Source organism: Nothobranchius furzeri, chromosome 5 (assembly GCF_043380555.1).
Source record: "Nothobranchius furzeri strain GRZ-AD chromosome 5, NfurGRZ-RIMD1, whole genome shotgun sequence".
In the NCBI taxonomy this organism is placed as follows: Eukaryota; Metazoa; Chordata; class Actinopteri; order Cyprinodontiformes; family Nothobranchiidae; genus Nothobranchius; species Nothobranchius furzeri.
This window is the reverse complement of record NC_091745.1, coordinates 8300047-8315009: the sequence shown is the minus strand read 5'-3', so window position 1 is coordinate 8315009 and position 14963 is coordinate 8300047. Positions and strand designations below refer to the sequence as shown.

At 40.3% G+C, this 14963-nt stretch overlaps 1 protein-coding gene across 1 annotated transcript; it reads right to left on the bottom strand.

Moving 5' to 3' along the window:
- Nucleotides 1-6282: 6282 nt before the first annotated feature.
- On the bottom strand, nucleotides 6283-11135 carry LOC139070164 (uncharacterized). The gene is made up of 7 exons (XM_070551887.1): nucleotides 11096-11135; nucleotides 10334-10455; nucleotides 10138-10158; nucleotides 9483-9657; nucleotides 7991-8165; nucleotides 7108-7273; nucleotides 6283-6472 (listed from the first exon to the last, which is right to left on the bottom strand). Exons 1-6 carry the CDS (start codon nucleotides 11133-11135, stop codon nucleotides 7108-7110), a joined length of 699 nt encoding a protein of 232 aa, XP_070407988.1. The 3' UTR covers nucleotides 6283-6472.
- Nucleotides 11136-14963: the final 3828 nt, after the last annotated feature.

The window sequence follows — 14963 nt, the reverse complement described above, 5'->3', positions numbered from 1 at the left end:
CCGAGCTCTCAGCCTTTCTGCTGTGCATTAAGTTGTGTGTGATTATTCAGCCACTTTGTCATAAATTCTTTATTGTGGCCGCATTTTGCCTAAATAGAGCACCGTTTCTTGTCATCTTTGCCTCCCTGTATCTGCCTCCTCCTTCCTCATCTCCATCTTTCTATATTTTCATCATTTATATTATTTGTTGAGTGGCTATCACCCCCCCCCCCCCCCCCCCCCCCCCCCTTAAGACCAAAATTCCCTCCAAGTAGCCATTCGCAGCTCCAGCGTTTCAGCAGAAAGTCGACTGAGGAGGAAGACTGCATGTGCATGGGATTGACAGAGGAGGAGGAGGAGTGGGAGAGGATTAAACAAATGAAGGAGGATGCCAGCGTGGAGGCGGAGGAGGAGAGCACAAATGGGAAAACCTAAAACAGGGAGGCGAGAGCTTCATGCAGGACGAGTGTAAGTGTGGTGTACAAGCTGAGACAGGAGGAGGAGGAGGATGGTTTGTTTCAGGTGGTCTTATAAAGGGGTGCCTGCAACATACCAACAGTGTTAACAATAAAATATGAGCTAAACACACACACACACACACACACACACATCCATGAGATGACGCGACAACTCGGCTCTAGACTGAGAGAGAAAAATGAGAGGAGGAGGGGCTCGGGGGGGGGGGGGGGGGGGGGGACTGCTGTCACCATGGCAACTTTCCCACAGTGAAAAAAAATCATTTAGTCGGAAAGACATTTCACTCAGTTCAGTGAGCTGAAAGAGGCAGAGAGGAAAGGAGGGGAGCAAAAATAGAGCTGTTAGTATCACGCCAAAGGAAATTTATCTCCCGGTCTCCAGAAGCTGACAACGAGACGTTAACTTTTACTGCTAATATGTCCGATTTCCCTAAAGATAACGACTTCTCTGCATCATTAAACGTGAATGCAGAAGCTTTTACTGACGCTTTGGTGTTACACTTGTCATAACAAAAGTGTCTGCTCGTGGACAATTCTTCATTTTTGTTGTAGCATTTATAAACAAAAGCAACGTTTCTGAGCAGACTGAAGAGAGCAAAGGCAGCCACAACATCCGCTTTGAGACATAAAGCCTAAACATGCTGGTTTTAGGAATGTAAAGCACAATCTGGTCATGATGTCAAGATAAATAACGCTGCTGAGGATGTTTCACTGTAGCTTTCTAGTTGACAGCTGTGCTTGATTAATAATTGAACCTTTCTTGATAATTAGCTAATTCCATTCACACAAATAAGAACAAACATTTCAATGTTTAAAATGGACAAAATTATATTTTAAAATTGCATTAATCCTAAAATTAAAAAAGCAACAAGAAGTTGAAAAGATAAAACTGTGGATTGACTTGATTTTAAATGTAGACGTGTCTATAAACAGCTGGTCTTTAAGAAGTCTAAATCAGGCAGTAATGCTCCCTATAACCTGTAATGGTTGTTCTACTGTTGTAAATGTTTTCTTTGCTTGTTATCCTGTTACTGTTTAAATGCTGTATAAGCATTCAAACTATACTGATCCTGTTTATTATTATTATTATTATTATTATTTATTCCATGCACTTTAACAGCTTCCACAATTTTCCAGCTATTTCAGCAAATTTGGAATCAAAACTTTCAGCTCTTCTGAAGAATGACTTTTGGTATTTCTTTTACTTTTTGAGATATTCAGCTTTTTCTGTGATTTTTCAGACCATTGGAAAATCCTTCTAACTTTCACCAAAGTCTTTCAGCTGATCGCATTTTAATGGCACACTTCAACCTGGAGACTTCAGTTTTAAAGCGGCCACAAGACGTTCAGCTATTGCTGTAGCTCCTTGTTATCTTTACCATTTCTCTAAAATCACTGTTTTAGTTTTAGGTACGATCAGGTTTATTTCAGAAATTGTCATGACACTTATAATGGAGAAGCTGTCGTCGTCGTCGTCTTCCTCCGCTTATCCGGGTCCGGGTCGCGGGGGCAGCATCCCAACTAGGGATCCTGGGTAGACCCCGGGGCCTCCTGCCGGCAGGACATGCCCGAAACACCTCCCCAGGGAGGCGTCCAAGAGGCATCCTGACCAGATGCCCAAACCACCTCAACTGGCTCCTTTTGATCCGGAGGAGCAGCGGTTCTACTCTGAGTCCCTCCCGAATGTCCGAGCTCCTCACCCTATCTCTAAGGCTGAGCCCGGCCACCCTACGGGGGAAACTCATTTCGGCCGCTTGTATCCGCGATCTCGTTCTTTCGGTCATTACCCAAAGCTCATGACCATAGGTGAGGATTGGGACGTAGATCGACCGGTAAATCGAGAGCCTGCATGGCTTTCTGGCTCAGCTCCCTCTTCACCACGACAGATCGGCTCAGCGTCCGCATCACTGCAGGCACCGAACCAATCCGCCTGTCGATCTCCCGATCCCTCCTACCCTCACTCGTGAACAAGACCCCGAGATACTTAAACTCCTCCACTTGAGGTAGGACCTCTCCCCCGACCCGGAGTTGGCAAGCCACCCTTTCCCGGTCGAGAACCATGGTCTCAGATTTGGAGGTGCTGATCCTCATCTTTTCTCCATTTCAGACAGAGTCCTGAGAGAACCGTAGATCCTAGATGAGACTTGCCCTGGTTGAAAGCTGACATATCAGCGTTTTGAGCCATAATCCACGAATCTACTCAAAAACGGTTCCTGTCGGAATAATTAGTTTGCTTAACTTTACTGAAGTGAAACAGCTCTCTTCACTCTGTGAGTGAGGAGTTCAGTTTTTCAAAATCTAACTAATGTCTTCACATTTAGAGGTACACAGAACGAAGGGACAGTATTTCCTTTAAAAGCTTTATTTTAATAAAAAAAATAATCCAATATTTATTTTGAGGGACACAACGAGGGTAGCAATGCGGGTTGCCAAACAGTCCGCTCGGCACAGCGAGGCTGGCATTGTGGAAAATAGCAGACTCTGTAAGTCAAGCAGCTGCTTCTGAGCCCAGAAGATGTCGTTATCTTTCTCAGAAGAGGAGCGATCATAAAAGATCTAAAACCAGAGTGAGTTTAGGTGAAGCCAACAAGAGAAGTACCCAAATAAAACATGTCACGTATCGGCAGCAAACCTGGTATCCTGACGGCTGGAAACCTTGTTCTAGTGTTGCAACGACAACCTCCACTCACTGCGGTAGATCAGGGGTATTCATTTCTGGTCCTCGAGGTCTGGTATCCAGCACCTGATTTCAATCAGCAGGTGAATAACGGTGTGTGGATGTGTGTGCGTGAATGGGTGAATGACTGATTGTGTTGTAAAGCGCCTTGGGGGGTTCCAGGACTCTAGAAGGCGCTATATCAAATACAAGCCATTTAACAGGTGTCTGCAGAGCCTGATGAGCAGCTGCACAGGTGATTAAAGTGTATTGAATCAGAGAAATCACTAAACATGCTAGATACCGGACCTCCAGGACCAAAATTGAATACTCCTGCAATAGAAGTTGCTTCGGTGTTAGTGTTCTACATTCCACCTTTAACTGTGGCCACACTTACTGTGTGAGAAGGCCTGTGTTCCAGATCTCCGCTTTCTTGAAAGGCTCTCCCCAAAATAGTTAAATTTTAGCTAACACGGTGGTGCAGTGGCTAGCACTGTTGCAAGAAGGTCCTGTTCAATTCCCAACCTGGAGTCGCTCTGCAAGGAGTTTGCATGTTCTCCCTGTGGAGGCATGGGTTTTCTCTGGGCTCTCCAGCTTCCCCCCACAGTCCAAAAACATGACTGTCAGGTTGATTAGTTTCTCTAAATTGCCCTTAAGCCTAATTTCTACTTCTCCGTCTGCGTCAGCGCAGAGAACGCCATCATGGGTCAGCGCGAGGCCTCTCCGACATGCTCACAGAGGGTGACAGAGCCATTCCTAAAATTTTTAACATCCGTCGAAAGTGACGGAGACCGCAAGCTTGTGAGGGGTCAGGACGACGCTTCCTGTATGGTCGTCACCAGCACAGCTGTAGCTCCGTTAAAATGCAAACAGATATTTAGCGGCAGTCCCAGAACAGATTGAAGAACACATCTCAGAAAAAGTCAGAAAATATTGACATGTTTTCATCCGTAACTAAAGGGGTACAAAACACGGAGCAAACGTAGTCGGAAACAACGGGAAATGCGGGTTTCGAGGTGGCGACCGCATGAAGAGGTGTAGGAGACTGAAGGACAAATGTGTCCATGTTATAAAGTCTCTGAAATACATAAACAAATGAGTAAATACACTATCGGGTACCGGATACATGAGTGCTATGGTGGCAGGACACCACAGAAAAGTGCTATGCCCTCTGTTGTCCTGGCGTGGAATTGCTTTGCAACGCTCCGCTACCTGAACAGAAGTTCGCATGTGAAAACCTTTCCGACACTCCGTGTGCGTCTCTCTCTGTTGCGGAGCTCACGGAGAAGTATAAATCAGGCTTTAGATGTGTGACGGTGTGAGCGTCCTGTCACAGTGTCCCGATTGATCATGTGCCCTGGCTACTTGGCCAAGGGGATGTCCCTTTGGCTGACTGGTTAGAGCGTACGACTCTCACCCGGGAGTCTGGGGATCGAATCCCGCCCGGATCCTCGTTTATCCACCTTGCCACAGATGCGTGTGTGTGTGTGTTGCCCTGCGATGGGCTGTTAACCTGTCCAGAGTGTACACTGTTAGACATTTCATTGGGTTTTTTACAGTACCTTACTGGCAACACTGTTGCCAGTAAGGTACTGTAATTTCCATTTACAGTAACTTACTGGAAACAGTGTTGCCAGTAAGTTACTGTAAATTGAAATTACAGTAGTGGTACTGCATTTGTGTTTTACAGTTCTATCACTGTTATTTTACAGTTCTATTACTACAGTATGGTCTCAGTTACTGTAAAACTGAAATACAGTACCAGTACTGGCACTGTATTTCAGTTTTACAGTAACTGAGACCATACTGTAAAATAACAGTAATAGAACTGTAAAATAACAGTTATGGTACTGTATATATTAAAATGAGGTATAGGACCACTACTGTAAAAAAAGTGTTTCTTACAGTAGTGTTGTACCATTTTTTTGTTCATACTTGTAGACTGTTTAATAATAATTAAAATTGTAATAAAATAATTTAAAAGTTTAATGAATGATCTTAAAGTTTTCCTAAATTGACTTAAACAGTTATATTAAATCAAAACAAACTTCTCTTACAAAACATAGGATTCTTTATTTCGAACACCTGAAACATAAAAAACATTAGAGGTTATCTTATGTAGAAAAAAAATCTCATTCAAAATATTAGAAATTCACCTCAAATCATTACTGGAAAAAATAAAACATTTTACAGCTTATAGAACATCAGAAACAGGCAAACTAACCTTTACTCATTAACTTTGAAGTATTACTATTATAAGACATATAGTGTATTGATTAGTTTATAGTTTGTAAACAGTAACTAACACGAGTAATTGTTCAGTACACGAACAAAGTTTCTTTGAAGGGATATTCCACCCATAAATGAACTGTAGTCTTTTGTTGTATTCCCCAGAGTTAGATCAGTAGGGAAAAATATTTTGTAACCAGCTCAGTCATCCATTTCTGGCAGTGTTAGCTTTAGCTTAGCATACACAATGTAAGTGAATGTTAACAGCTAGCATTTACTGTGACAAAAGTCATGAATATTACTCAATAATAATCCTAATTTTTCTTGGAGACCTCAATAATCATAATGACTTCAACTGACAATAATAAAGAACACAAAGGGATTACAGGAGTCTATTTATAGTTGTGCTGTCAGCTAGCGCAGAAAGGCATAAGATAATGATACTGCAGCCCAAAACTCATTGTTCTCATAATTCACGGGGTGAAATGTTGTAAATGTTATAAGAGTAAACTTTAAGACAGCAAACTAGGAGCTTTATGGTCACTGCAATATGTTACTGTGCCTTTTAACATCGACTTACAGCGATGCTGTGTTGTGATGTAGCACGAGGTCTAAACAGGCTCCTATTATTCCTTTGTGTTATTATTTTAATTTGCTGTTAATATTTATTACACTAAATGCTAGCCATTAACATTCACTTACATTGTTTATGGTAAGCTAAAGAAAACAAAATACTACCAGAACAGGGGAGCAATTGGGCTGGTTACAAAATGTTTTTCCTCACTGATTTAACAGAAAAAAATTTCAATGGATCAGCAATTGAAAGAGTAGAATACATTGCTTTTCACAATACAAAAACATTTGTTAACAATGTAACAGTGCAACATTTGCTGTTAGAAATCTGCATTGAAAAATATTACAATAACAAATTAATAAATGAATTAATAAACTAAGTAATAACAGTGCAATGGATAGTGCAATCTATGAGCATATGCTGCATCAGGAAACATACAAAACCTGCAGAACTGTAGTTCTCAAGAACAGAATGAAATAGTGCTTGTTTTTTTTACTGATTCTGATGGGTGAAGAACCTGGCCAGAATGTTGTCCCCTCGTCTGTTGCCCCAGTGGTCCTAAAAAGGATAAGGAACATTTAAATGTACAGGTGAAACTTGAAAACTTAGAATTTGGTGTAAACTGTTCAACTTAAAGGGGAAACTAATATATGAGACAGACTTATTCCAAATATTTCAGCCCTTATTTGTTATATTAGTGATGATAATGATTTACAGCTGATTATAGTTAGTATACATGCACAAATATAGACTGTATATGTCTCGTATTTACATTGTTTTAATGTATATCCAAAAAATGTATTCTGATGGTACATTGTTTTAATTTTTTTTTATCCTTCTGACGGCATGGCGGCGCGCCACGACAAAATACACATAGCGGAAACCCTGATGCATCACTCAATTTAGCGTCCGTGCAGAAACTCAGAGGAACTTTTTTCCGCTGCAAATAACGCAAATAAAAACACGATATTTTAGCAGAAAAAATTGACCAAAACGATACGCTAGTGGACCGAACTGAAACGGTTCAAAGTAATGCAAAAGTAGTGTAATGCCTTACATTTTAAAATCAGTGATATTGTAATGTAATGAATTACTTTAAAATGAGGGTAACAAGTAATAAATAATGCATTACAGTTTTGAAGTCACTTGCCAAACACTGTTTATGTATATCAGCATACCCTAAAAATACGCACCTATTCCATGTTCTTCCACTCAAACTCTGTTAGGTGGCAAAGGAAGGACAGCACTCTGGGGTTCATGGTGGCTGATTTTCTTTTGACCAACTGTCCGGTCTTGCGACTAACTCCAGTCCGTGTCGTGCATTTGCTCCCATCTTCAGGATTGATTCTCAAGAAGAATCTGCATAAAAATGAGAAAGAAAAACAACAACAAAAATATTAAGTGCAATTTTAGTTAAGATAAATGCAGTCTGGAAGAGTGATTTAACAAAATCGGGGTATGATTCCACTATTTCTGTTAATTTGCTAAAGGATTACAATATATTACATCCCTGCGAACTCAGAAGATGTAAAAAATCTGAGAACTAAAATCAGACCAGCATAGATGTTCCCAGCATATGATGTTTTGGTGCTGGTTTAGCTGGTGAACCAGTATTATATGCTAGTCTAGCATGCTGGTCCAGGATGGGATGCTGGTCTATCATTCCATGACAAGCATACCTTGCAACATATACTGGTAACCAGCAATGCTGGTTTATGCTGTTTGTTTCAGCATGGTCAGTGGTGATTTTGCTTGATTTGACAAACATTAAGTTGCAACCTTGAAATAACAGCTATACGTGCTGTGAGCAGCGTTCTGCAGCATCCTGACAGTTTTTGCTGTCTCCATGACTGTGATCCAAATAATGATGTAACAAGCTACAACAAAGATAGTTTATGAACAAGATTAATTCACCTCCTTTCTCTGAAAATTGATTCTTAGAAAGAGCGACATAGACCTGACTGAAGACCCCCCCCCCCCCCCCCCCACACACACACACACACACACTCAATATGCATGTATGATATATTACTGGTTTTTGTGATTTCTCAGTGCCTTTAAAAAAAAGATTCCTACCGTTGAATGAACTCCAGTGTTGCACATGCAGGCTCCTGGTATTCCACATTGAAAGCATAGAAGCTTGCCATCAACACAGAAAGTGCATCCGCAAAACCCAGGTCCTCATCTAAAATGTAGGCCACCTTTCCCTCGATGCTCACCATCCACTTGGTTGCCTCAAGGTATGTGGTTCCTATGAGACAAAACATATACACTTCAAAATCGAACATACCAATCTTTGCAACAACAGTGTTTCGCTAAATGCAAAATAAGACGCCTGGCCTGCATAATTAATTTATTGTAGTTTTTATATGTTATAATTATGTAAAGTATGTGAGATTTAGATATATATAGCCTATATTTGTGCACTTCCACTAACCATAATCATAGTTTGAAAATGTCAATAGATCCTCTTGTTCAAGTTCTTTAACAATATTCAGTATTTCAGTTTCATTTAAGTTATTCTGTTCCAGCTTCTCCTCCACTTTTTTAATTACTTGGCTCATTCCGGTGGAGTGGATTTGTTGAAATTCCTGAACTATGCACTGTACTGTTGTTGCTGGTAAAAGAAGTTTGGCTTGTAGTTTTAAGTAAAATAGTGCTAAGTTCTTTAGAAATGTGTCAGGGTTAGACTCTGAGTTGTTTTCATGACTTTCAAGAGGAGACAAAATATCATCATGATGGACCTGGGTGTGTTCACCGGTAACATCGTAGGTTTGTACATCTGCATTCTTTGGTTCTTCTGGCTTTGGAACAAATTGTTGCCTGTGTTTTCTTGAGATGTGTGTGGCAAAAGATGACCTCACTCTGAAATATTTTGAGCAACCCTCAAATGGACAAGTGATTTTTTTGCCATTACGTATGTGTACTCTTAAATGAATGCACAGCAAGGAAATATTATCTGCTGCAAAATCACATCCTTGAACACTACATTCACGAATGCCACCTGGCTGATAAGTCTGGATTTTTTGTGACACTGTAGATGTATGATTCCTGTGTGTGTGTGACTTAAATGCAGAAAATGTTCTAAAAATGGCAGAACATGTTTCTATGCCACATGAAAACCGGTGGTTAGCCAGATTTCTGTGACTTTTTGCATGAACAAAAAAGCTTTTGTAACTTTCACTGCCATGGCTACAAACTTTACACCTAAACATAGTTGAAGTCCTCAAACAATTACTAAAAATATAGATAAGACTTCAGTTATGTGAAGGAAAAAAACTCCGGTTAGTGTGGCGTTGTGCCCAAGCTCATCCGAGTTATTTCTTTATTTTTTCGAATTGTTTTCTACGCTACACAGAGTCAAACGTTAAGACCCCAAATTGTTTTACACAATGTCAGCTTTTACTATCGTGTGAAGAAAAAACTAAGAAAAAAAGCGATGAGAAAAATCCTCAAAGTCCCGTTCTCTTTGAAATAAAGCTCTGAAATCATAAAAGCTAACACAGAGACCCGCAGCAAAACTCCACTAAAAAGATAGCACATTGAAATGCTTAAATGAAAAGTTTACCTTGGATAGTCGGTACTTGGTGGAACTTGGTCTTTTCGCTGGAGAAATTATAAGCGCTGCAGGTGTAGTCTTTTCCGTGTATGTCCCACACTTGCTCGTGTGCCGGTGAACTGTGGTTACAATGACTGCTCTTTACGACAAAATGGCGGTTCTCCGTCTTGAAGGATTTAACAAACTAAATTATTAAATGCAAAAATGACCGTTAATAACAGCTACTTACTGTAATTTTATAATAACTGTAATTTTACAGTACTAAATTGTAAATCTGGTAACTCGGCTGATGCAATCGTTCCTTGTCAGGTGACGTAAATAACTTTACAGCTTCGTATTGATAAATTACAGTAAAAATATTGAAATAACTTTCAGTTTATAGTACCTTACTGTATTTTCATAAACTACAGTAGCAAACTGTAAACTAATTACCACGTGACTTCAAACTCCCATGGTGCAATGCAAATTACAGTTACTAACTGTAGAAATTGTTTTACAGTTTAGTACTGTAAGATATGTGGTAAATTACTGTAGAAATTACAGCCGCGTCTAACAGTGTACCCTGCCTATTTGCCCAGAGATTGCTGGAGAGAGGCACCTGCACTCATCTCAGCTGCTACGCCTGTAGGGGGCGCATCACTCCACTGAATGTCTCACACCTTACCCCATGAGTTTCTCGGGAGAGCTAAAAAAAAAAAAGGGGGAGAGAATGAACCACCACACACACCCACACACACCCACACACACACACACACACACACACGCTTTACAATCGCCTCCTCAGTCCAGAACATGCTCCCTTATGCCAGTCCACTTGGCCGCTGATTGCTGATGTGTTACAGCTGCATCTCTCCACACACCTGTCGCTGGTTGTGCGGCTCCGCTCGCCTCTCCCCCACCTGCAGCCGCGCCTTGACCAGTGCGGTGCATTCACGGTTATTTTTCAGCGTGCGGCTTTGCAGGTTGTGTGCACGCACACAGACTAGCACGGCCAAAGACAAGCACAGCGGCAAAAGAAGCCTGCCAAGCGTTTGAGTTGTGGATGGTCACAGGACTGCTGTCCGTGGTATCACATGCGCCTTTGGATGATTCGATTAATTAGATAAATTAATTAGTAAACTAAACATATAAGCCCTCACAAATTAATGAGTTTTGACCACCAGTTAGTAATGGTCACAAACGAAAACTGCAATAATCCACCTCAAAATAATTAGAAAAAGGAAAACACAAGTGTAACCCGGACCAAAATATAACATTAAGGTTTTTTCAACAATTAAATTCCTAAGCAACGAAGGTGTCTTAAAAAAGAAACTTGAAGGCGGCTGTGTTTTGTAGTAATTGTAAAACCAAGTAGTATTCTAATTGTTTACTTTTTCCTCAGAGATCATTAATTAGCCCACTATTTTATTTGTATTTATGAAAACTGCCTAATTTTTATTTTTTTTTTCCTTCGGAAACTCTGAACGCCGTCTTCAACTGTTTCCATGACGACCTCTCCATTCATAATACAGCGGACACGTTGACGTGTTGATTTTGCTGTGGAGCCAAGCACCTGGTGCTTTGTATTATTTAATTAATCTCACGACGTCTGTTGCGTAACCACGTGACTTCCGGATTCTAACGCTTTGTGACGTCAGCTTGCGGGGCGTCAGCTTTTTCCATCATCTAAGCTAGTGTAGGCTGCAAACACTCAGTTGTTCCTCAGGCTTTCATCTGAACACATCTTGGATTTCAGCTCCAGCAGAAATGAGTTTAATTTCAGATTTTGAGTCCACCTCTGTGGAAAACCAGGAAACTGAAAGGAAAAAGTCTATAAGCTCGCTTATAAAAGGGTTAATTAATGCAGCAGCTGAAAGATCTGATACGACGAACTCTTTGGACATCCAGCAAACAACGTATGACTTTTATTTTCTACTGATCTGGGAAAATGTTAAAGAAATTGATTTTTACATCGACCCAGATCATTTGCCCACATTTCAGAAGAGGATTTTCAGTACTATCTGTCAGAAACTGTCCTGTACGAGTGAAGAATGTTTCGCTTTGATGTTGTCAAAGGACCAACGCTTTCTCAAGGCAATGGTTTCCTTGATGAGAAAGCAAATTGTCAAGCTTCCCAAAACCTTTGTAGGAAATGTTTGTCAAAGGGAAAACGCTGCAGAGGACCCAAACATTTTGACAAGTGAAGATAGTTGTTCGACCGACACAAATCAGTATTCGAATAACTGCCTGACTGAGAAGCGTTGTTATAATGTTCCAACAAAAGCTTTGGTTACTTCTCAGCCAGCTAGTAAAGGATTTATGATACCTCCGCAGTTGGAAAAAAATCTCTATCAGCTAGCGGAGGAGAAATCTGTCTCTCGTCAGCTGGTTAAAGCCAAATCAACCAGGAACGATGAGTTTCAGAAGCAGTCATCATATGTGCAAAAAAAAGTGAGTGATTCTGTTATTGAGCCTGTTAAACCAGTAACACGTGACAATCCCCGTTCTTACACGTCTAAACCGATTCAAGAGATGTACAGGCCACGGCAGGAGAACTGTAAATCCGACCATGAAGGTTCATCGTCTAAATCCATCGTGGAAGACGAGCCTCAACAGCTGATCTCTTCTCCAAACAGTTCGACCGTTGATTACTCAGCGGTCAGACATGCGGAGAACTTTCAGATGAAAGCCTTACTGAATCGGCTAGTAAATCTAATGATTGAGCGGGCTTTTAGAGAATCCGTTACGATTTATTCAAACAAATTTCGGCAGACCTTACAGAAGTCAGTGTTTGAACTAGTCTGGAATGAACTTAAAGGAGAACTATTTGATATTGAACCAGAAATGGAGTCCAAATTTGTCAAGAAAGTTATCAGGGATGTCTGTAAGTTAAGTTGCTGTGGCACTGATTACTTGCTTAAGTTAATGAATCACGCAAAATCACAAACAGTTAATCACATCGTTTTCTCCATCAGAGAACGACACAAGAAGCTTCACAAAACTAATTTAGTCTCAAAGGTCTTCTCGTATGTCAAAAGTATCAAAATGTCATCAGTGAGAGGAAAAGAGACATCGCCTGCTCCATCAGTGGATGCAGGCGACAGAAGTGTTTCAGAGAATGACTGCAGCCAGCAGATATCATACGAAGAAAACGAAGAAAAAGCAGCTATTGATAAACTCATCAATAAGTTAATGTTGCTGATAGCTCACAACGCAGAGAACATTCTTTCAGCTAACGATTTTAATGAAATAGCTGAGCGTTTATCATCAATGGTCTGGGCTGAAGTGATAGGTCGTGATATTGAACCAGAAAAGGTTCCTGGTCTTTATAAATCAATTTACAACGATCTGTATGTCAAGTGGAGCAATGCAAAAAGAATCCTTCTTTTCCTTGCTTTAAACAATCGAAATATTAACGAGACAGTGGTGTTAATCATTAAACGACGCCTGCTGAAGCCAAATACCTCAAAATACATCAAAAGTTTAGCCAGTGTGTTTAGCAGTCATCGTTGAGATCATCAACAAGCTCATCTGTCAACACAAGGCACCTAAAATACCTAGAATGGGGACCTGCCCATCGTTCTCCATCGGAGAATTCGTTATCTTTAGAAATGTTATTCCACAGACGTAAAATGCGATTCAAACGGCACCCCCACAAACTTTTCATCAAAATGATAGGCTTGGCCGTGGGAGGTGTGGTATATCATAATTTTGTTTTGCTCACACCTACGTCACCCTGAGATTAGTAAAGTTATATGTTTATTTATTTATATGGCTAGATCGGAAGCGTGCACCCCACAAACGATACATGAAAACGAACTGTAGCTGCGCGTCCCAACATCACCTAAATATCAAGACTTTGGGTTAGGGTTAGATAATATATGGCCACCATTTAGTGCCAACGATAGGTCCCTTTTCAAAACTTCTTTAGGGAGTTTCTAGTTAGTTATTACTTAGATTTTATTGGAACATTTAACTTTATTCTGGCTGCTAAATGGCACAGTGGTTAGCACTGTCCCTTGCAGCAACGAGGTTCTGGATTCAGATCCCAGCCTGGGGTCTCTCTGCAAAAACGTAGCATCATGTGCACACGTGGGTTCTCTCTGGCTTCCTCCCACTGTCCACAAACATGATTGTCAGGTTAATTGGTCTTTCTAAATCATCCTTAGATAGGGTCGTGTTGTTCTTAGTTATTACTTCATTCACTGTAAATGTGGCGTTACTTGATGTGACATGTTGGCACCATAAGTGAGGTCAGCCAGAGGAATGACACAACTGTGCCGCTCTGCTGTTTCATTTATAGGGGGTTTCTCACTCAGACCTTAGGAAACACATAGCGTTAGCTTCTGGGACGTAATTTTGGGGGGGGGACGGGTGGGACATGTCCCCCCCACTTTTTCAAAAGGCAGTTTTGGTCCCCTGCACTTTTTTCCGTCCAAAAACAATGTTACGCTCCATTAAATGGATTTGGTTGAGCACTAGGACCGAAACGGAAACCGCTTTACTATTAGACCCGCCCAAAAGCTAATCTATTGGCTCTGCTGATACTTGCTAACGTATTATTGGCTGTTGCTGCTGTCACTCAAGTTGTAAACAGTCAGAACGTGCTCACATTGTTTTGCTAGTTTGGAGCCGCTAGGGAACACCGGTACTGAGTCACATCGTCAACTAGACGCTGTGTAATATCAGAGCTCAGCTCAGCTTCCATTACATAACATTTGAATAAGTGTTCATTTGTGAGTCTTTGGTAGTTAGGCACAGCCAGGAGGCAGCATGTCAAGAAAACGAAAAGTGGATAGAAGAGACTTCTTTCAAAGTCAAAATGTAAGTTGGACATGTGACACCCCTGCATTAAGCTCAGACTCACCTCCTCCTTCACAAACATACTCAAAACTAACTTTTACAAACTCATCTCCTCCACAAAACTGACTCCTCAGACACAATTTATTCGTATTATTATAATTATTATTTTTTTTATTATTACTATTATCATCATAATTATTATTACTAGTAGTAGTAGTAGAAGTGTAACTTCAAAACTTTTATCATTTAACTTTATTGTAAACTTATCTATTGCAATGCATATTTTCACATTAAAAAGCTCTGAAAAATGAACAGTATCATCATCTTCAACAGATTTTTTTAAGCTTAATGTAAAAGATGTACACTTTTCATTAGATTTATCTTATTTTTTCCATTTATTTTTTGTGTGTTGAAATGCAACAACTGTTTAAACACTTTTAAGGGAAAAAACATATTTAATATGTTTTTATACACTCAAATGTTAGGGTGATGATCATGTGTAAAACATTATTTCAGCATGTCCTCTAACACAGCAAATGAACAAACGGCCAGATCTCAGGAGGGACCGTTTATGTATAAATAATTTTTATACTTTTGACTAGGCCTGGGAATGTAACAAATTTTGCTGGACGATATTTTGTCCAACAAATTGTTGATGATAAACGATATTGTCAACATTATCTAGACCAAAATAACCACTAATATAAT